Here is a 20089-nt window from a genome sequence, read left to right as displayed (position 1 = left end):
GACATGGTCCCCAACCATACCCTGAGGCAACCAGAGGCTCAGGCCTCCACAGAGACACTCTGGCAGCCTGCCAGAGCGTCTCTGTGATTGGCCCTTTCCCCAGTCCTGAAGCATGCTGCCTGCCTGTGCAGGGCAGGTTGCGGTGCAAGCTGCAGGGACCTGGACCCAGTTTCTGCCAGGTAAGTAGGGAGGTGGGGGCTGGAGGAGGGGGGAAGAGACCTTCCCCAATTCCCTGTTTGTTCCCCCCACCCCCTGTTTGTTTTCCCCACTCCCGGTTTGTTCCCCTAGCTCCTGTCTCACTCTCCCCACTCCCCGTTTGTTCCCCCCACCCCCCATTAATTACCCCTGCCCCCGCTGGCTCTCCCAGCCCCCCTGCTCCCTGCTGGCTCTCCCAGCGCCCCCCCCGCGCACACACACACACTCACCAGCAGTAGGAGAGAACAAGCAGGATGCTGGAGAGAACAGAGGAAGTCTCCAGCTCATTTCCAGGGGCTTGTCTCCAGCCTTCTGCTCATTCCCCTGCTCATCTCCAGTCTTGGGAGGCTGGACACAGCAGAGGAATGAGCAGGGGGCTGGAGGCAGCAGGGGAATGTCTCCAGGGGCTGTCTCCAGCCTGCTGCTCGTTCCCCTGCTGTCTCCAACCTCCCAAGGCTGGAGACAGCATGGGAAGGAGCAGGTGGCTGGAGACAAGCCCCTGGAGATTAAGATGAAGACTTCCCCTGCTCTCTCCAGCCTCCTGCCCAGTCACCGCTACTGCCGGTTAGTGTGGGGGGTGGGGGCTGGGAGAGAAAGCGAGGAGCTGGAGGAATGAAAGAGGGCAGGGGGAATGAACGGGAGATGGGGGGAATGAATGGGGGGCAGGGGAATGAACAGCGGTGGGGGGAATGAATGGGGAGCGGGGGAATGAATGGGGAGCTGGGGGAATGAATAGAGGTGGGGGGAATGAGCCTCCAGCTCATTCTCCTATTCTCTCCAGCCTCCGGAAGCTGGAGGAGAGCAAGGGAATGAGAAGGGGGCTGGAGACCAGCGGGGGGAGGGGCAGGGACCCTGCAGGCATGCTAATCCATGTGCTGGGGGGGTTCTGTCCTGAGGGGGGCAGGAGACCATTGGCAATGCATAGGGGGTGCATGCGAGTGCATGTGCACCCCCTGAGCATGGCAATGCACCCCCTCAGAAAAGGTGCTGCTGACACTATTGGCAGTGTCTGCAGGTGGTCACTGCTCACCACCCCTCCCCCTGCTGCTGACAGCGCTGGCAGCATCTGTGGGAGCTCCCTGCTTACCACTGCCACCACGCTCCCACTGTCGCCAGCACCGCCATGCCCCGCAAGCCACCGGGGGTACATGGCATTCATGCATTGGACCCACCCCTCCTAAGCAGCCCCCACACCCACAGTCCCCCCACACCTACCCACACAGTGACTCACATCCTACCACATCCCTCCACATCTACCCACATCCCCCCACCCCCTTCCCACCCCCTCCTGCAAACCCCAGATCCCCCCATCACACACCCACCATGTGATAAGGAAACCCAAAGCAAACATTAAAACATACAGATATTTAGGATTTATTTTATTATGATGCTAAAGACACTGGTAGGCTTCAATTTTTTTTAACATTTTAAATATAGCAATAAAACATTGCCCATCTGATCATTACCCCTTTCTCGCTCTCTCTCTTTTGTTCTAATTGTGTAAGAACGTAGATTTTGGGGTATTTTAAAAAGTGAATTTGGGATGTTGCTTCAGCAGTCTAGCTGACACAAGGGGCTAGTGTCCCCAGATACCAACTGGGTGGGCCCCAGAAGCTCCTGAGGGCAAGTAACCCTGAACTGCTGGCCAGGGCAGGTTTTTATATTGCTGGGGCCAGGACAGGGCAGCTTTTTATACTGCTGGGGACAGCACAGGTGCTGGCCCCAGGCTCTAGCTCCCTCTGGCTGCAGATCCAGGAGGAGCCAGGTAGGGTTATTTTGTCCCAAGTGGCACAATTTGCTCCATAACGAAGTGCATGTCCGAACACATAAACTGAGGCAAAAAGCCCTGGCTCAAATTTGTATTGCTTCTATTTGAGCTGCTGCAAGTACACGTGCTTGCATGTGTGGACGCGCCCTATGGCTGCAGCTACACATCGCGGTATGGAGACATTGCTACAGCGCTATGCTTTAGTACTTACTTTTGGAAGTACTAAAGCATGGCACAGTAACTGCCTGTACTGCGCCATGCGTGTGGTGCACAGTTAGATTTCGCCACTAGGTTGCCATAGTGGTACGTTAAAATGAGGGAGCATGCCGCTACAATGATGTAGAGCATCACTATGGCGATGTAGGGTGATGTGTGACATGCTCTGTGTGTGTATAACGGGGCCCCTATCCAGTCATTAAAGGAAAGAAGGAGCCAGGGAGAAGAGGGCCTTTTGATAAAATGGCCACCCACCCCAGGTGCAGCCAGCACAGTGCAGTCAGTGATTGACAGGCCTGGGACAGAAGCAATGGAGTCGGTGATCCAGAGAGTGGGTTAGAAACCTTATAAAACCAGGACCATGACTGAGGCTTGGGGAGAAGGGGGCCTGGCTGGCCAAGGAGGAAAGACTCTAGAATGTGGGGAGCTGCAAAGAAGCCCCTGCACCACCAGCCATCAGAACCAAGTATTTTGGCCATAGCTCATTTCCAAAATATGACACTGACCCAGAATTAAGGGATGGGGGAAGGGGACTTTTGTTTGAGAGTGGCAGCTTGTGTATTTGTGGACTTTTTGTTCGAGAGCGGCAGCTCGTGTATTTTGTTGTGTTGAAGTCTGAACTGAAGGACTGGATTATGAATGTAGGGGAGGAGGAGGCTGCCAAGGAGGGTGCCAGGGGCATCCCGGGTCCTAAACCCTTCAAGAGGATGAGGCAAGCAGCATAAGGGGGATATGGCTGAGAGGACCAAGGCCCAGTTGAGAGCCCTGAGAAGTCTGGAGGCTGCAAGCAGTGCTGGGGGGGGCGGGGAAACACGACTGCTATCAGCTGAAGGACTGTAGCACGTGGCAGAAAAGACTGAGGGCACAAGCCCAGAACCTACCAGGGCTGAGGGGCCCAGAGCCCACAAAGGGTCAGGCTGGTCTGAGGGGCCCAGAGCTCATGAAGGGCGAGGCTAGAGCTGGAGCCTATGATTGCTAAGGTCCTGGGGACAGCAGACCTTGGGCAGAGAGGCCCAAGCAGAGTAAAGAAGGCCATAGTCAGGGGGCCCTTGGCCCAGACAAAGGTCTAGGATCTGAAGTGAAACCCCCTGATATCTAGGAGCAGCCTCCCAGTCCAATTATAACATCAAGCCATAGTAGGCCAGACAACAGGATGGGACCCTGAGAGGCCAGATGGGTCAAGCAAAGTGGGATTCAGGTGGCTGCTGTAGGAATGACTTAGCTGCCCCAGGACATGATCTGCTCCAGTTTGCCTATAACAAAAATAATTTTTCCCAATCTTTGGTCAGAAGATCCTAAGAAAATCCTTCAATCACGTATACAATGGAAACGTATATGTGGACCATTCCTGAACCACCAAAACACCAGATATGATCTGTTACTAGTGCTAGACAAGTTCAGATTGTGATCCAATGTTGAACTGTATGCCCTTTTTGGGCAACACAGTACTCTGCCAAGCAATGTGAACACCCAAAAATGACTGTTTTGCCTCTTCTAAACAAAGAGTTTTTGTCACGTAAGAATGGAAATCAGAGCTAGCTCTACGAAGCCTCTCTTATTACCAGATAAGACCTGGTTACCTAATCCAGCAATATATTACAGGGAGGCAAACTCTTTTCTGTCAGGCCTGCAAAGATCTAGCTCAGAGGTCCTCAAGTGGAGCCCTATGGCACCCCAGGGTTCTGCAAGAACCTGTAAGCGGTGCCACCATGCCAAGACTGATGATGAAGATGATGCAGCTATGACTGCAACGTGGAGAGTCTTTCCCACCAGTTTCCAGCAGGCACACTGAAGACAAACTGGAAAGTTACTGCAGCACAAAGGGGTGCTGCCACCTGCACTATGTAATGCAGGCAGAAACACCCGCTCTTACCATGGCGGCTTTCCAGTTCAGCTCTAATGTTCCTCCTGGAAATCAAGACACAAAGGAAAGTTTAACCTAGCCATGGCCGACAGAGAGAAGCCACTGCCACAGTGCTACAGCCAGGTGAAACTTTCCCATGCACCTTGGTTTCCAGGAGGCCCGGCAGAGCTGAGCCTAGAAGCAGCTGCAACAGAATCAAGAGCTCCTGCCTCCACCAGGTTTATCCAATAACCTTAATACAGGCAAGAGTGCCTGTTCCTGCTGCAGGTCTTCCCGGCTCAGTCCCACAGCAGAGGCATCTGTCTCCAGGCTGCTGCACCACCTCCACTGCCAGATGGAACTGTCTTGAGTGTCTGTTTCCGAGAGGTGCAGGGGGGGGCTGGATCAGGAAGAAAGGTGACGTGAGGAGAATGTCTGCCTACTTTAAGCTTATCAGGTAAGCTGAAGCAGCACATCAGTGGTTCCCAAGCAGGATGCCACCAAATTTAAAGAAGTTGTGGAGGGTACCTAGAATCAAAAAAGATTGAAAACCACTCATCTAGATTTTGCATTTAAGGTTTTTTCCAATCACTCTTAAAAATACATTGCAAATTCTTCTCTCATACTGGCTAAACTGGTATAAACTCATTTGATTTAAAGGGACTCTTGGTTTGCATCAGTATTAGAGGACAATCATGCCTCTCACTTTTCTGCCTTATATGCATTTCTTAAAAGAAATTCAATCCCTCCTCTAATAAGCAGTCTTCATGCAAACTATCCAAGGGTTGGTTGGTTGGTTGGTTGGTTGGTTGAATGTTGTCACTACCGTTATTGGCAAAATTATGGAAACAGAATGAAATACCAGAGAACTGAGACAGCTTTTCTGTTCCACCCTTCCCAATGGAATATAATAAAGCAGGCTATTGAAGATTATCCAGCCAGAGATATTCATGCTCCTGTTTGAAGACAGAGGACCTAATAGTTCTCAATTGTTAAGCATCGCAGATGAGCTCAGAACTGTACATGCAGAACATGAAGCAAACCAGACTACAAATACTAAACAATAAACTCAGTACTTAATCAGACATATGACTGATTATTAAAAAGTCATAAGCTAATGCTTTAAAAAAATAATCTAATTGGTTTAATTTATTTGTAAGGAATAAATTGTGGGTTCTTTTATTTATCGTCTAGCATCTGAGCCTTCATGGTGCACTAAGGTCATATTTTCAAGATCTTGTCTGTGACCATGAGGGCTAGGAACTTTATTTTTTTAACAAAAGCCAAAATTTTCATATAATCACTTGACCTCAGGGATCTGGGCTACAATATATGCATGAAATAGTGAGAGACGTAAAATAAAATATGTGAGAACTGAGCCGTGGTTATACTAAATCAGATGACCAGGGTGGATACTGCAGCAGTGCAGTATCTGTGTTTTTTCCCCTTTACTGGAAGTTTAGATCCAACTTCAAATGTTGTTCCATCAAAAAAGCAGGATTTTTTAAAAATGCTGAGTATGACCACGAAAAGAGAAAAGCTATACATAAAAGTGTGAATTAAAAATCCCAACAACAAAAATCTCTCTGACACACTAATTTCTAGTTTCTGAACAAAATGCGAGAAAAAGAAAAACAGAAGACAGAAGAAATTTGTCTGAATCAACAAGGCATTCAAAATCTCAGGAAAACAAACACGAGCATGACAAAGAAACAGAAAAAAGGTAATTAGCCATTATGAGGGTGGATTCAGGCTAATGGGGACAAAATAATTTTGCTGTTCCCCAATCTCATCAGCTGCGTAGCACAAACAGTTACAGTTTGGTCCTGCTTGTTCTACTCAGTGCAGTGACTAGCACGCTAAACACGTATTTATCTAACTCAATTGTTGTCTTTTTGAACTTCTTTTTTAATCTTGCACAGCCAAAGAGGCAGTGGCTTTCTTGCATCCCATCTATAGCTCTTTGGTACTCATTTCCTCAATTCAAGTCTGGCATGTGTGTACCAGTCACTGTCAAAGAAAAGCTGTGCAGTCCTACACCTCTGCCTGCCCTATTTGTGACTTCCCTCCTCTTCTCCACTGCAGCCCTCTCATTCAAATAGCAGCATAAGGTAGTGAGGGGAGGTAGTGCTGCTTCTCCAGTACACCTGCCTTTCCGCCTCTCACCTTTCACTTGGTGGCGTTCGGTTCTTTTGCAAAAGCAGCAGCAGAAAGCGGGCCCCGGCGCCGCCCTGGCACTGCTCTGCTCTTCAGTTCAACGTCAGCTGCTTTTGCTGCTCTGTGGTGAGTCCGTGGCGTAGGCCGGCCCGTGCTTCTGGGTGAACACAGCATTTGCACACCGAAAAGGGTATACGTGCGGAAAACAACTACGTGAATACACAGGCTCCGAGGCACGCCGTTTGGCAGCGTCTCCCAGTGAAAAAGGTCCGTCACCGTGTGTCACAGCCCCCCTAGGACTGCTCCCGGGATCGCCCCTTCGTGTTTTGTGCGGAGTCAACGACTGAACACGAGGATGAAGTTTCCCCTCTCTCCGCCGGATCGGGACGCGTGAGAGAGGTGATCTCTTTTATTCGACCAACTGGATTTTTTGCAATAGGTGTGTGTGTGTGTGTGTGTGTGTGTGTGTGTGTGTGTGTGTGTGTGTGTGTGTTGCAAAAAAACCCTCTTTTGCAAAAACCTAGTTGGTGTAATAAAAAAAGATCACCACGAGTCCCGATTCCTTTTGCCACTAGACCGACACGGCTACACCCCGCGCAGAGGTCTCCCTGGCAGGACGCGCCGACTCTCGCGCTGCGGGAGGTGAAAGAAGAGCCGTCTCCCGGCGCTGCATCGGGGACGGGCGCTGCGCCCCGCGCAGAAGCAGGGCACGGGCCGCCCGTCCTTGCCACGCCAGCATCCTCCCGCCGCCGCGGGAGCCACCATCCAGCCCCCACCGGGCGGGCCGGCCTCTCCGGGCGGAGGCTCCTCGCCGCCCCGCCCCGCCCCGCCCCGCCCCGCGCACCTACCTCCACGCCCATAAAGGCCGCCGAGCCCGCACGGCTCCTCCTGTCCGCCCCGCCATGGCCAGGGACACGGACAGGGACACGCCACCGCCGCCTTCCCCGCGCAAGGGCGGGCGGCTCCCCGCAGGTAGGTCCGGCCCGGGCTTCAGCGCCTGGTGTGGGAGCCCGCCTGCCCCTCCTGTATTCCTGCAAACCAGGGGCAGGTGGACGGGAGGCAGGCGGTGGCACGGGGCAGACGGCCCAGTCTCCCGCGGGGGCCCTGAGATCCTTTCCCGGGTGCCGTGAGAAACCAGGCGAGTTCCCCCTCTTCATTGCCAAGCAAAGCCGCACTTCAGGTGGCAGCCTGCCGTGCCCGAGCCTGGCCTGTTGCCGGCTGCCCGGGTTCCCTGCCACGGGCACGGCTCTGGCTTGTCATGAGGAGCGCAGACTACGTGTTGGTGTTTTCTGGGGCTTGAGTCTAATGAGGGGCGTCCTGAGCCTGGCAAGGCTCAGCGCTAACCCAGGTGTATCGCTTTCTCTGTGTATATTGCGGGCTTTGGTGGGCTGAGACTCACCTGGTCAGATGCTGGGAGGTGAGGAAGGCAGGTGAGGCCCTAGGGCGTGCAAATGGTGTTCATCAGAGGAATCCCAGGCAGGTTCTGGATGTTTTTATGAGACTAAGCAAGACTTACAAGGGCAAAGCGTCCCTCAAAGTTGATGATGTCTGTGAAATGGAGCTTCTCACTTGGCATCAGAAACCCTTATTTAACTGGAATCGATCTCTTCCTCTTGTCCCTATTGCAAATGACAAAATATATAAGTCCCACTGTCATGGTTTGATTGATATCTAGGCAGTACCCCAGTGATTTTTGGGAATTTAGTGCAAGAATAATTGCTGATCAGCTAACAGAATCCAGCTCTTTGACTGTGATCTCTACAAACTCTCTTATCTTGAAACAGATGTGCTGGAAGGCAGGGGTGTGAAACTTTCTGTTGTGCACCCAGTCTGTACTGCAAGAAGGTTTGCAGACTGGATCCAGAACCACCTCCAGCAGTAGGGTACGTAAGCAGTGAGGTGGGCATTAAGATAGCCATTGCTCCCATCCCCAGCCCCCTCTTCTTCAGTGGTTCTCTGTACCCTGGATTTTGGCAGGCGGCCCCTTGGCTGTAAGGAAATACCAGCAAGTTGGATTTTCCTGTATGTCAATAATTGTATTCATGTGATTTTTTTCTCCCCCTGCCATTCTTCCCCCCACCCTTGCCACCTTTTTGCACATAACCAGGAAAGATCTAGATGTTAAGTGATACATAAGCATGATTGCATTGCGTGACTTGCCTTAATACCATTTGGCACTTGTTTGTACAAGACTATAAAGTTTTTTAAAGCAACAGATTTTAGCTAATTCCTATGTACATCATCCAAATTAAATGTGTAAAAATCATGTTACTTGAAGATGCTTAGTTCTGATTAATAATCTATAGCTACTTCACATGTATGTAACTAATTACTAAAGTTCTGTGTATTCTTTATTAAATACTACCTGTATTGTCTCTTCTAAATAGGCTAAGGTTTTTCTCTCTAAGCATGGACAGTCCACACCAGGCACTAACCATTTTCTGTATTTATTTTTTTTAGCATTGTTAAAAATTAGTTTTTAGAGTTTTCTAAAACATTGCAAGAACATTTGTTCTAAATAGTACATCTGTTTTTAGCTTTAGAATACATTGGTATTTGTACATGGCCCCTAGAGAATTTTGAGTGCTAGCAAAAAGAAGCTATAATTCAGATCCAGGTGTGTTTACCTGCAGATTATGATCACCTGAAAACTGAAGTCTGTATTTAAACCCTTTGGTTAGGGTATCCTGATAGATTTGAAGCTATAGCTCTTTACAGGTATTTGTTAAAAGTTGCTTAACTTCCTGGAATCTACCAAAATGAGGCATCTTTAAATTCCCCATGAACATAGGTGGGTACCTACCAAATGTGGGCAATCTAGGTTTGCCCAGCTCCTCCCAATAAAAGGTTCAAGATGAAAAATAGTAGGTAATGAGTATCTAATGCATAACTTATTAACCTACTGTGAAATTCTGTATCTTAGTTGCATGACTGAGTCCATTTACTTCAATGAACTACTGGTGTCAGATTGGATTTCTCACAAGTCTTTGTTAGTTGAGCCATAACATTTTTTTTGTGCAGCTTGTTTGTTTTTATTTCTTTAATGGGGTGCACAGCTTTGAATGCAAGTGCTTCTGCCTCTGTGTAACGTCTTGCTACATTAAACTTGAAAATAAAAAACCCTATATTAAACTTTTGCAATATGTGACATACAAAGGCTTATAGCATTTCCCTAGCAAAGGGCCAAGTGCACAGAACTTGGATCTTGGTTCAGCTCTGTCCTTTGAACACTTCTAAAAACTTGGACAATTTTGATTTGGGGTCTGGCTTATTGTTAAAAGGCAATGCGAATCTATGGGTGAGGGAGAATATTTTGGGTTATTTAAACTTGTGTTATGGATCAGTTCATGACATACTGTCCTAATTTTTAAAAACTTAAATTTTTAGCCCTCCCTCCCCCAAATTGCCAAAGTTGCAAAACTCTCTACATAGTTCAACTTTGGGCTAGAAATGAACATAAGAAACTTCAATTTAAAAGGCAAGTTTTTGTCATGTCTATAACATTCTAAATGTGTCCTCTGCTATTCCCATAGCGACAATCTAGATAGAGAAACTTTCAGTAATAAAACTAAAGCTAACTTTTTCCAAAAAGGTTTTAAAGAGCTTTTATATCTTTTTGGGGTTTTTTGGGGGGGTTTTATTTGTTGTTTTGGTTTTTTTTTAAAGCTACATATCTAATACTGCAGAGTTCTGAGCACTCAACTCCAGTTTATTTCTGTGAGAATTGTAGGCTTTCCACACTTTTCAAAATCAAGTCCTAGACCTTAGACTTCTTTTTTTTTTTCTTTAATTAGCAACTTATTTCAGGGAAGACTTTCAAATCTAACACCCAAAAGAATTTGAGCACACAGTGGCCCTTATGGTTTTGAAAAGAGGAGGGGTGTCCTTTATATATTAATGTAATTTATAACCTTGTCTTGGGCTCTTTACTATTGTGTAATAAAACAATACATTGCTCATATTAAGAGGGTTTAAATGAGAATTTTTCCTTTCACACTGCAGAATAACTGCCTGGGCGTTTCCTTTGTATGTAGTAGACATTGCTGTGTCACCACATTTTAAGCCTAAGGCCATGTAGTCCACGAGGTAAAGGGAAGTTGATTCTTGTTTCTAGGCAGGACATTTTGAAGGGCTATGCCAGTAACATGACATGACTGGAAAGTCAAGGAAATGTCATGACTAGGTGTAAGCAAATAAATACTGTTCCAGAGTTTGGTGTTGAACATATTCTACCATCTTTTCATAAGTGCCTTTTTATAACCATTTCAGTTTTGTTTCCATTCTGTGCACAAATTCAAAATATGAAGAAAATGCATGTCTTGATCGTTCCAAAAATACAGAATAGGGAACTTGCTGTAAAATTTAAATGAACCAAAAATCTTTTTTTTCATTTAGTTCTCATTTTTTTTGACAGATTTAAAACTTACAAATACCCTTGTGTTTAGGAAGAAGGCATTCATTTTGACAGGTTATCTGAAATAAGTTTTACATGTTCCTTTAAACACATGAATTTTTTGACACTTCTTAACACTTAAATTGTTATTGTTAGGTCATCTGTAGCTTAATTGGTGCTAATTGGTTATGTGAGTGGCAGTATTGCTAATAAAATATAATTAAACTTGTTTGAACACTTAATGCATGGTAAATATGGGGTTGATTCTGGTCTGTCTTGTAACTAGTATTACATATATAGTCTTATTCTGGAGCACCTTGAGGAAGTTGTGAAAAGCTTACTACCAACACTCATGTATTGTGCTAAAAATGATTTTAAAAATAAATTTCTATAAACAATTGCCTCTAAGATCCTTGGGGAGGATGTCTGGTAGCAGGTAGTTCTTGAACTAGTATTGCTTTAAGGAAACTTAATTTTGAATTGCAGTATCTTGAACCTGATTTTGTCATACTGTGGTTCAAAAGCTTACTTTCTTGGGTGTATGTCTTTTTTGGCTCATTCTTCTTTCATATATTCCAACCACACAGCAGAAGCAAAATAAGGAGGTCACCTCTTGAAAAACCCATCTTTCTTTATTGCCAGTTCTCCTGGGCATGTGTTTTACAAGGTTTTCTCTTGTCTGCTTTGAAAGAAAAAACAATCTAATGATTAACACTTATTTGAATGACAAAAATGTAACTACTTCATATATCTTCTCTGTTGCAGTCAAAGCTGGAGGTATGAGAGTTTCTAAAAAACAAGAAAATGGAGCTTCTGAGAGAAATCCCAAAAATCCAATGAAAGAGAAGATAAGGTATTATAGCTTTTAATATTAAGCATAAACAGTCCCCCATATATAATGGGGAGCTGGATAAGGCTTTTGAAAAGAATAAAAGCTTTACAGTTGTGAACACTGGAGTGAGAAGAAGCTAGGCTGTGCAGCATATGTATAAAAGGCAACTTGGAAGGGAATACAAAAACAAAAGATTGTATGCATTATTACTATCCAATGTGGAGAACATGCTTTTATACGGAGAGATAACTCAGTCTGTTTGTTTTACAAACAAGAGGTGACTTGTTCATAGTGTTCAAATCACTTTCCAGGGAGAAAATATTAGGTGACAGAAGCTTTTCAGTCTAGCAAAGTGCCATGGCAAGGACTAACGTCAGGAACTAGAAGCTAGACTATTTAAAACTAGGCACACACTTTAACAGTGAGGATAATTAACAACTGGCATCGCTGGCCAAGTGAAGTTTGGCTTAATACAAGAGTAACCAAATGGCATGTTCATGTCCTGTGACCTACAGAAAATCAGATTAGGTAATTAACAAAATTCTGGCATTACACTCCAGATTTCTATTAGGTTTTTTCTATAATATTAGAAATTTCAAGTCTTGCCTAGTTTGAAACAAAATGGGTGAACTTCTGCTGCCCTTCGAAGACAGTAGAACAGAATATACTCCAGAGAATCTTGGGAGTTTATGGCGGCCTTAAATTGCTTTTGTACCCTCCTGGGTTAAGGGGCCACTTGTTCTAACCAAAACCTAGAGACAGCCTTAGAAACCTGTCTAATTATGGTAGACTTCAGAGCTGTAGCCAGGCATTTTAGTACCTGATGCAGGTCCTGTGTAGTGCACCCTCCTACATGCTGTTATATATGCACGGGTCATAGAGGGGGAGTGCAGTGTTCCTGGGGATGCAGTTGCTCCACCATGGCCCAAGTGGAGGCAGGGCTTAGCCTGTGGTGCTGCTGGGGCCCTGACTGTAGGAAGCCCCACTGCTACAGTGAGCGCTCAGGGCTCTCAACCCCTGAGGGGTGGGGAGGAGCTCTTCTCCTCTGCAGGCTTCCCCCACACATGAGGAAGGGCTCTGAAGTCTCACTGCCTTTAAAATGTAGTGTGTGGTCCACTTGATTTGGTGACCCCCTGCAAGAATGTGCCCAGTGCCAATGCATTGCTTGCTATGGTACTGGTAGGCTTGTCTGCAGAGCTGCATGTTGTGAGCCTGTGAGCTATACACCCCCATCCTACAAGTTGCAAAGGGATTCTCTGGAAGAAGCCTTACAGATGCCATCCCTGGTGCTGGCAGCATGAGAATTCTCACTTCCCCCTGCCTCCCCCACAGGTTAGGACAGGCGTTTCTAAGGTCCTTTTACAATCCTCAGGGCCTTCTACCTGGCTTAAAGATGTATGCAGTTATCTAAATATTTGGTAAACAACATCTTAAGGGGAGCCTGATTTAAAGGAGATGTGTACAAATGCCTAAAGGGGTGGTGAAACTCTTAAAATCCCTTTTGGAAAAGAAATGTGGAGTTTGGAAAAACTCTCTATTCTTGTACTTCCTAAGAATCATGTTGCTGCAGCTTCCATATCTTGCAGGGATATACTGTTCCTTACTATGTAAACTACTGAGGGTCAGAGAGGGAGACAAAATTATTTGCCAAAGATTGCTTAGGATGTTTGTGGTCAGCCTCATAATTGGTCCAAAAACTGACTTCTAAGCCTGATTACCATAAATTGCTGTAATTTAAAGTCTTCCTAAGTTTTAACCGCAAAATATGGTTCATTCATAACATGCAAATATCCATTATTTTTGGCAGGAGTACAGAAATCAATTTGGTATGCTTTTGCAGACATTTAACTAAAATACTGTTCCTGGAACTTCCCTGAGCTCATAGCGTTGTTTCTGATGCACAACAACAGTAAACAGAGCTATACTAATCGGCACTCCATTAGAAACCAGACAGAAATCGATGATTATTAAATAGAAGTGTGTTTCTTGCAGACAGTGATAGACTTCATTTTCAAGATGCAATTATGTAAAAGTTATAGGCTTCTAATATAACAGTTGGTTAGTTTTTGTTTTTAAATGACATATGTTGTCTTGTTCAGGAATGATTTAAATGTCATAATCTTCTTTGGGGCTGATGTTTTAATACATTTAGGAAAACAGGCGGGGATAGTTTGGACTACTTGTAAGATACTACAATATTCCAGGGGCTCAAATGAGATGGATATTGATTTTTATAGTACTACTATACATGCATACTTGTATTAAGTAGACACACTATACAGGTGTCTGCATGAAAATACAAGTCTGTATCCAGGTGCTGGTGGACATGTCATTGGTACTGCATCACGGTTAGCATCCAAATTGGCAGCCTTTTAGCTACCTGAGGACTGAAGAGACTTGTTGACAGGACTTTTCCCCCTGAAGGAGAGGTCTCAAGGTTGCTCTTCTGCACATGATGTGACATTCCCTTATGCAATATCTTCTGAGGATTTCAGCTTTGATACACTTTTTAAATGGCAAGATTCAGGGAAATTACATCAATTTCTCATGAAAAGTATTCGGAGAAAGTGAAGAATTTTAAGTTTGGGCCTAATTATACCACTTCATACCATAATTAGTTTCTCTGGATCAGTGTTAACTAAACATCAGATTTCTCACTCTCAGTAAGCAATCGGTCCACCTCATGGGGGTAGGTAAATGTTTCATTTACCATTGGAAATGTCCTTGATGCTGCTCAGTCTTCTCTTCTCCAAGCTAAATAAACCCAGTTTCCTCAGCCTTTCCTCATAAGTCCTATTCACCAGCCCTCTAACTGTTTTGTTGCCTGTCACTGGACTCTTTCCAGTTTTTTTCACCTCTTTTATTTACTGGGGGTCCAAAGCTGGACACAGTACTCCAGATGTGACCTTACCAGTGCCAAATAGAGGGGAAGAATCGCTCCCCTCAATCTGCTGGCAGTGTTCTTAGTTGTGCAGCCCAGTATGCTATTGGCATTCTTTGCAGTCTGGTACCTCTCCTAGCTCTCATGAGTTTTCAAAGAGAATGACCAGCAGCTCTGCAATTACATTGGCCAACTCTTTCAGCACCCTTCAGGTGAATCACACCGGCCCCAGGGACTTGTACATGTCCAGCTATTCCCAATAGTCCCTAATCTGTTCTTAGGCACTGTTGGCTGCTCATCTCCTCCATAATCTGTGCTGCCCAATGCAGTAGCTAGTTAGCTGACTTTGCCTGTGAAGACCAAAGTAAAAAAGACGTTGAGTACCTCGGCATATTTCACATCATCTGTCAGTAGATTGCCTCCCCCATTCAGTAAAGGATCTGCACTTTCTCTGATCATCTTGTTGTTGCTGACATACTTGTAGAAACCCTTCTTCTTGCCCTTAACATCCCTTGCTAGTTGCCACCAGTAGCATACCATGGGTCTTTGGCACCTGGGGGCCAATGTTTGCATGTGCCTGCCATCACCACCCATCACTTCCTCTTGGTATCAGTGGTCTTGATCCTTCCAACCTTAGGCAAGCCTGGACTCTTCCAGTAATGGAACATGTTCCTTCTCCTCTGACAGGACTGTATCTGTTCTTCAGCCAACATGCTGCAAGTATAGATGAAGACAGAAGTTAGAAATTTCCAACTGTCACCCCTCCTGGGAGTCTGTCCTTTTCCTTCCCCAGTGCTGCCTTGGAGCCTTGTCTCCTCCTCCTGTAGCTCTTACTTGCTCCCTGAGGGACACTTGAGAGTCATTATGTAACTTTTTATGCTGATTTTTTTTTTTCAAAGCAGTTTGTTTGTTTGTTTGTTTGTTTGTTTTAAACCTAGCACTTTAGTTCTTTGGTGGGAAGGGGCAAATCTTAATATTTTGAAAATGTTTAATACCCAGTTATTTACTTCATTGTGTGGCTTGTCCCAAACATGACTAAGTAGCAATGAACCTACCCTGCAGCCTCTGAAGATGTAACCCATCAATGAAGAAAAGACTCTTCCTTTTTATCAAAGACTGCAGAAATGTACTGTTTAACTTGATGTTTTCTGTAGGTGACAAGTTGACCATAAAAACCAAAACCCTATTGCTAGCTATCCTTTAAGCTAGCAGAGCACATCATCCGTTTAATATGATAAATCTCTATACAAGGACTATACTCGGCCAATATAGAATGTTTCCTAAAACTTTTTCATTTTTAACCTTTCCACACCTTAAGCTTAATTATGGCAGCATTGCAAAGGGTGCATAGCTTGTCTTTAGGAAACAGGCTTGCAAATAAATCCCTCTTGGAGATGAAAATCCTGAATAAAGCTTTCTTTCTCTTACAGCTCAGTTGCTAGTATTGCAAAAATGCAAAACATGGGAGTTCTGCTAGCAGGTGCACTGGAGAGAGTAAGTGTATATAGCTGAATAAGGCGTAGATGTTTAATGTAGCTAATGATCAAAGTGTTTAAAAAGCAAAATCACTTAGTATAAAACCGCTGTAATCTGAAGCAGATGGTGAGAAGTTTTTCTTTAGACGTTTAGTAACGCCTTTTACAAATGCCAGTTTATCAACATGCAACTTTGAGCCCCTTATTCTGCTGTGATTCTTGAATAGGACCTTATAAAACGATTGCAGTAACATAGAGATTTGTTATCATAACAAGGCATCTAAAAGGGGTGTATTAATTTAAGATTTTATTTTTAAAGAAAATCTGGATGGGAATACTGTCCAAGATAACACAGGAAAATGATGGCAGAGCTGGGAATAGAACCCAGATCTGTTGGGTCCCCTCTCAGTGGGCAAGCAAAGGCACAGTAGGGCTAATGTGTGATCTACTATCACTTTGTGATTCATGCTATCCCACATGTGAATGGCAGGAAGTATGATTGTGGGATTATGAATTGGATCCCATCGCACCCTGTTGCTGGTGTAGGGGAAGCCTGGTTTCCATGATCCTAGACTCCCCCCACACTGGTGAATAGCAAACTCTTGTGGCTGAGAGCCCTCTTGGCTAACAGGGCTTCCAGCTGCAGGGGTATCCCAGGCATCTCCACAGCCAGGAGATCACATCAGCTGCACTCCCCCAGCCACAGGGATGCTCGGAGCACCCCTGTGGCTGGGGGATCATATCAACTGCAGGGATGCCTGGGATGCCCTCTTGGCTGAAAGCTTTGTCGGTTGTTGTGAGCTCCCAGGCTCTGGGATGCATGTGGGGGAGCCTGGCTGGGAGCCCCGATCAGCTGATAGAGCTCCCAGTTGCTCATTCAATCCATTGTGTGATGGTAAGGAGCCACAAAGTTATTACACATTTTATGGAGCAACTTTGTGTCTTTATTCCTCCTTTTAGCACTCCATTAATTGGTGGACTGGGTGACAACTTAAGGTGTGATTTAACTGTTTAAACACGTCTTTAGTGAGACATGTAGATGGGTTCTTGCTCTCATCCCATGCCATAGTCACAAGCTTGACTTAATACACTTAGTTACAGAGGCAAGGAGACTTGTCATCCCCTATTGAAAAGGCACTATGCTCCCTTGCTAGGACAGATGCCCATTGGCTGATACTAGAACAAAGTCGCAGTACAGTCAAAATCAGGAGGCCAAGCCAAAATCAGCGGAACAGACATAACTGATTATTTTGGGGACACATACTGCCCATCGGATTAGTTCCATCATTGGTCATACAGCTTTTCAGGCCTTAGCCATGATGGTGGCATGATATTCAAGGCATCTAGTACTTTCCTCCTTTCTCCTACTGCAAATTCTCCCAAATTTTCTTTGAAACTACTACGAATGGACCATTCTATCAGTCATGCTTATGGCTACTGTGCATCCCATATTGGGACACTGCTACCACTTTCCTCATTTGAAAGAATCTGTTTTAGAAGCAGCTGCTTAACTTACATGCCCCTTTACAGCAAAGTTGGAATCCATAATATAATACACCCTGATTATCTTGTGTGCATGTAAGGCAGAATTTCCTTAATGTTTCCAGAGTTTAATAAAGCCTTGATCATATAGTTTCAGCACTTTCAGCATATAGTTTACTACCATAATATTAGTATAACATTTCTCACTTTTCAGCAGGGATTTGATCCCATGTGTTAAATTTCTTGTGCAACTCCACTTAGCCTTAGTTTAAGTGACTTATAAAACAAACAGTAAAGTTAACTAGATAAAATAACTTTGAAACTTGGATATATGGTGCTGCTGTGGGGGTTTTTTTTGTTTGTTTGTTTGGTGGTGGTTTTGTTTCTGTATGGTGCTAAAAGCAGACTTGAAACTGGTCTGGTGCAGTGTAGAAAAAAATCTTTAGTTTTTTTTTTTTTAAATAAAAAAAAATGTTTTTAATGAAAACCCACAAAACTTAGTAAGAGAAGAGGACTGAAGAGTAGTCTTCAACTTTGACTATTTTTCCCCTTACTTTTGCAGATCGGCCATAAATTTCCTGCAGCAGTATTACAAGTAGCTCATCAAAAGCCACGACCCGCCCTGGAGAAGATTACACTGCCTAAAAGAATTTACCTTATTCAGCAGCCTCGCAAATGTTAAATATGTTCACTAAAAGATTAATGTTTACTTAACAGTAGGTTCCTATTCTAAATAGCACATACTAGCAGCTTGTGGTAGAAGGACCAAAACTTGTTGAAATAATTTGCTTACTGAAGTGTCCTATATGTTTCTTCTATTTTCTAACAATAAAATACTCTATAATATTTAGGGTGTGTTTCTGGTTTTTAATACATTAGCAATGGCTTTATCCAACTAAGCCTTACAGTCACCTTTTTAGTTGCAATTGATTACTAAACAGAAATGTAGACATTCAGAGAGGCTAGATTGGGTGGTCATTTTAAAACTATCTAAGGTAAATTGGGGGTGGAGGACTAGCAGAGAGGTTTGGGGGGGCTTGGGGGACAAGAAGTGTCCATGGGGGAGCTTGGTACTAATGGGATCTGCAGACCAGGGGGATTGCTGGGGTCTGGGATGGTTTGGTGGGATCGGGGAGGGGCACTGTGGGAGTGCAATTGGAGAGGCTTCCTAATCCCATGAAACACCCTGCACCCCTGCCACTGAACTGCCCCCAATCCTGTAAACCACTCCTGGGTCTGGCTTTTTAACAGCACTCACTGGTCCTGGGAGCCTGATTGAACCAAGCTGTGGAGATGCAGGCAGATCAGGAAAAGGGTGGGGGTATACTTTTTTTCCTTCTGTTTCTCTCTTCTCCCCCCCCCCCCCCCCCCCCCCCAACTTACTTCATCAGAACTTGGCACTGGCAAATTCCAGTAAACCTGGCACTGGGAGCCACTTGGGGAATCGGGGACAGTTCAGCAATGGGGGGGTGGGGGGGGGCTGGCTGGTCTTCAGGGTTGGGGGAGAGTAGGGAAAAATGCAGCCTTAAGGCTGGGGCCAGTGACTTTCCCAACCCTGGAGCTGCACTAGGAACTATACAGAAGTTCAATTAGATCAGTGTTGCCAGACCTGATCTAAGTTAACCTACCTCTGAGGTACAGTTAACTTGGATTGGGTTGGCCTTTGATCTTAAATTTTTTTTTTTTAACACCTTACTAAACTTCTGTAAAGTTTGCATTTAGATCTACCTAACTGGTAACTTGCGTGTAAGGTCAACACCCAGGTAAACTTAAGTTAGAGCGGGTGGCCACTTAACAGAATCTAACCTCTTCAAATGTCTGTACCTAGTCACAGAGTCTGTCAAGTCTACCTTATTCAGTGCCTGAGTCTTAACATACCAGCATTAGGTAACTTGAATGTCTACATTGCATACCATATTTGTTTAAATACAAGACACAGTTTTCCCTCTCCTGTTATAATCACGTACTTGGAAATCTTGCTGATAAGCAGTTGCTCCCCCAGGAGCGAACGAGTACCAGGTCTAGACGTACTGCAGTGCCAGGCCATCACTTGGAGATGCTGGAGCAAGGCCTGGTGCTGCAAATTCTGATTGGAATCTACTACGAGGATAGCCTTGTGCAGACAATCTGAGTAAGACATAGTAGTGTCTACTAGGTGCAGTTTGCTCTCTTTCAACACATGACCTACTACATTTTGTCTTCCTCTTCATTCCCGCAGCTAAGTTACATCGATCTTTCTCATTTCCAATGATTCCTGTGTCTTCACCAGCCTTAAATGCCTGGCAAACACTATCAAACAAGGCCCCAGACAGTTCACCCAGAATTCCTCTGTTGCCCACTCTGTCTGACGTATGCGATTACTATAGCCCCACCCTCCATGAGGTGAAAAGTTGCCCTGTGCCTTTATCTGTATATATATTTTTGGAGGATCCCAGGACTTAGGACAAGAACACCCTAATTAGCCCATGGTTCCTTTTTTTGGGAAGGGAGGGGGTTATCTAGAGTATACATTGTTGCCCTATGGGGTCAGGCCAACTCTCAGGATCTTAATATTGCACTGTTAGGAGGGCATGGTGTACAATTGCACATGCACACACTCAAAAATCAGGTGCATATACAAACACTGGGCACATACACACTCTAGGTGCATGCACCCCTACCAGGCGTGCACACACACACACACACACACACACACAAAACCAATTCAGGCACATACACGTTCAAAATTACCAGCCTAGGCAAATGCACACTTATCACCAATTCAAGCACCTACACACACTATACAGACCAAAAGAAATTATACCAGAACCAATTACCAATACCTGCACACCCAATACACATACACGG

The 20089-nt window shown here is 45.0% G+C and overlaps 1 protein-coding gene and 1 long non-coding RNA gene across 2 annotated transcripts; one reads left to right on the top strand and one right to left on the bottom strand.

Moving 5' to 3' along the window:
• Positions 1-1559: 1559 nt before the first annotated feature.
• LOC132250404 (uncharacterized) lies at positions 1560-6970 on the bottom strand. The gene is made up of 2 exons (XR_009462114.1): positions 6189-6970; positions 1560-4550 (listed from the first exon to the last, which is right to left on the bottom strand). It is a non-coding gene; the product is annotated as an uncharacterized LOC132250404 (long non-coding RNA).
• A 96-nt stretch (positions 6971-7066) lies between these two features.
• On the top strand, positions 7067-18088 carry DAPL1 (death associated protein like 1). Its single transcript, XM_014599387.2, has 4 exons — positions 7067-7151; positions 11338-11425; positions 15716-15779; positions 17805-18088. Exons 1-4 carry the CDS (start codon positions 7082-7084, stop codon positions 17922-17924), a joined length of 342 nt encoding a protein of 113 aa, XP_014454873.1. The 5' UTR covers positions 7067-7081; the 3' UTR covers positions 17925-18088.
• The last annotated feature ends 2001 nt before the right edge of the window (positions 18089-20089 follow it).

The sequence above is a fragment of the Alligator mississippiensis genome, chromosome 4, assembly GCF_030867095.1.
Source record: "Alligator mississippiensis isolate rAllMis1 chromosome 4, rAllMis1, whole genome shotgun sequence".
In the NCBI taxonomy this organism is placed as follows: Eukaryota; Metazoa; Chordata; order Crocodylia; family Alligatoridae; genus Alligator; species Alligator mississippiensis.
The sequence above is the reverse complement of the archived record's forward strand: the minus strand, read 5'-3'. Positions and strand labels throughout refer to the sequence as shown.

What these genes read in the sequence shown, in the direction of transcription:
- DAPL1 (XM_014599387.2), top strand. Translation starts at nt 7,082, where the DNA reads ATGGCCAGGGACACGGACAGGGACACGCCACCGCCGCCTTCCCCGCGC. An exon ending in GGGCGGGCGGCTCCCCGCAG is followed by an intron (nt 7,152 to 11,337) that starts GTAGGTCCGGCC and finishes TCTCTGTTGCAG; the next exon opens with TCAAAGCTGGAGGTATGAGA. An exon ending in TAGCAGGTGCACTGGAGAGA is followed by an intron (nt 15,780 to 17,804) that starts GTAAGTGTATAT and finishes TTACTTTTGCAG; the next exon opens with ATCGGCCATAAATTTCCTGC.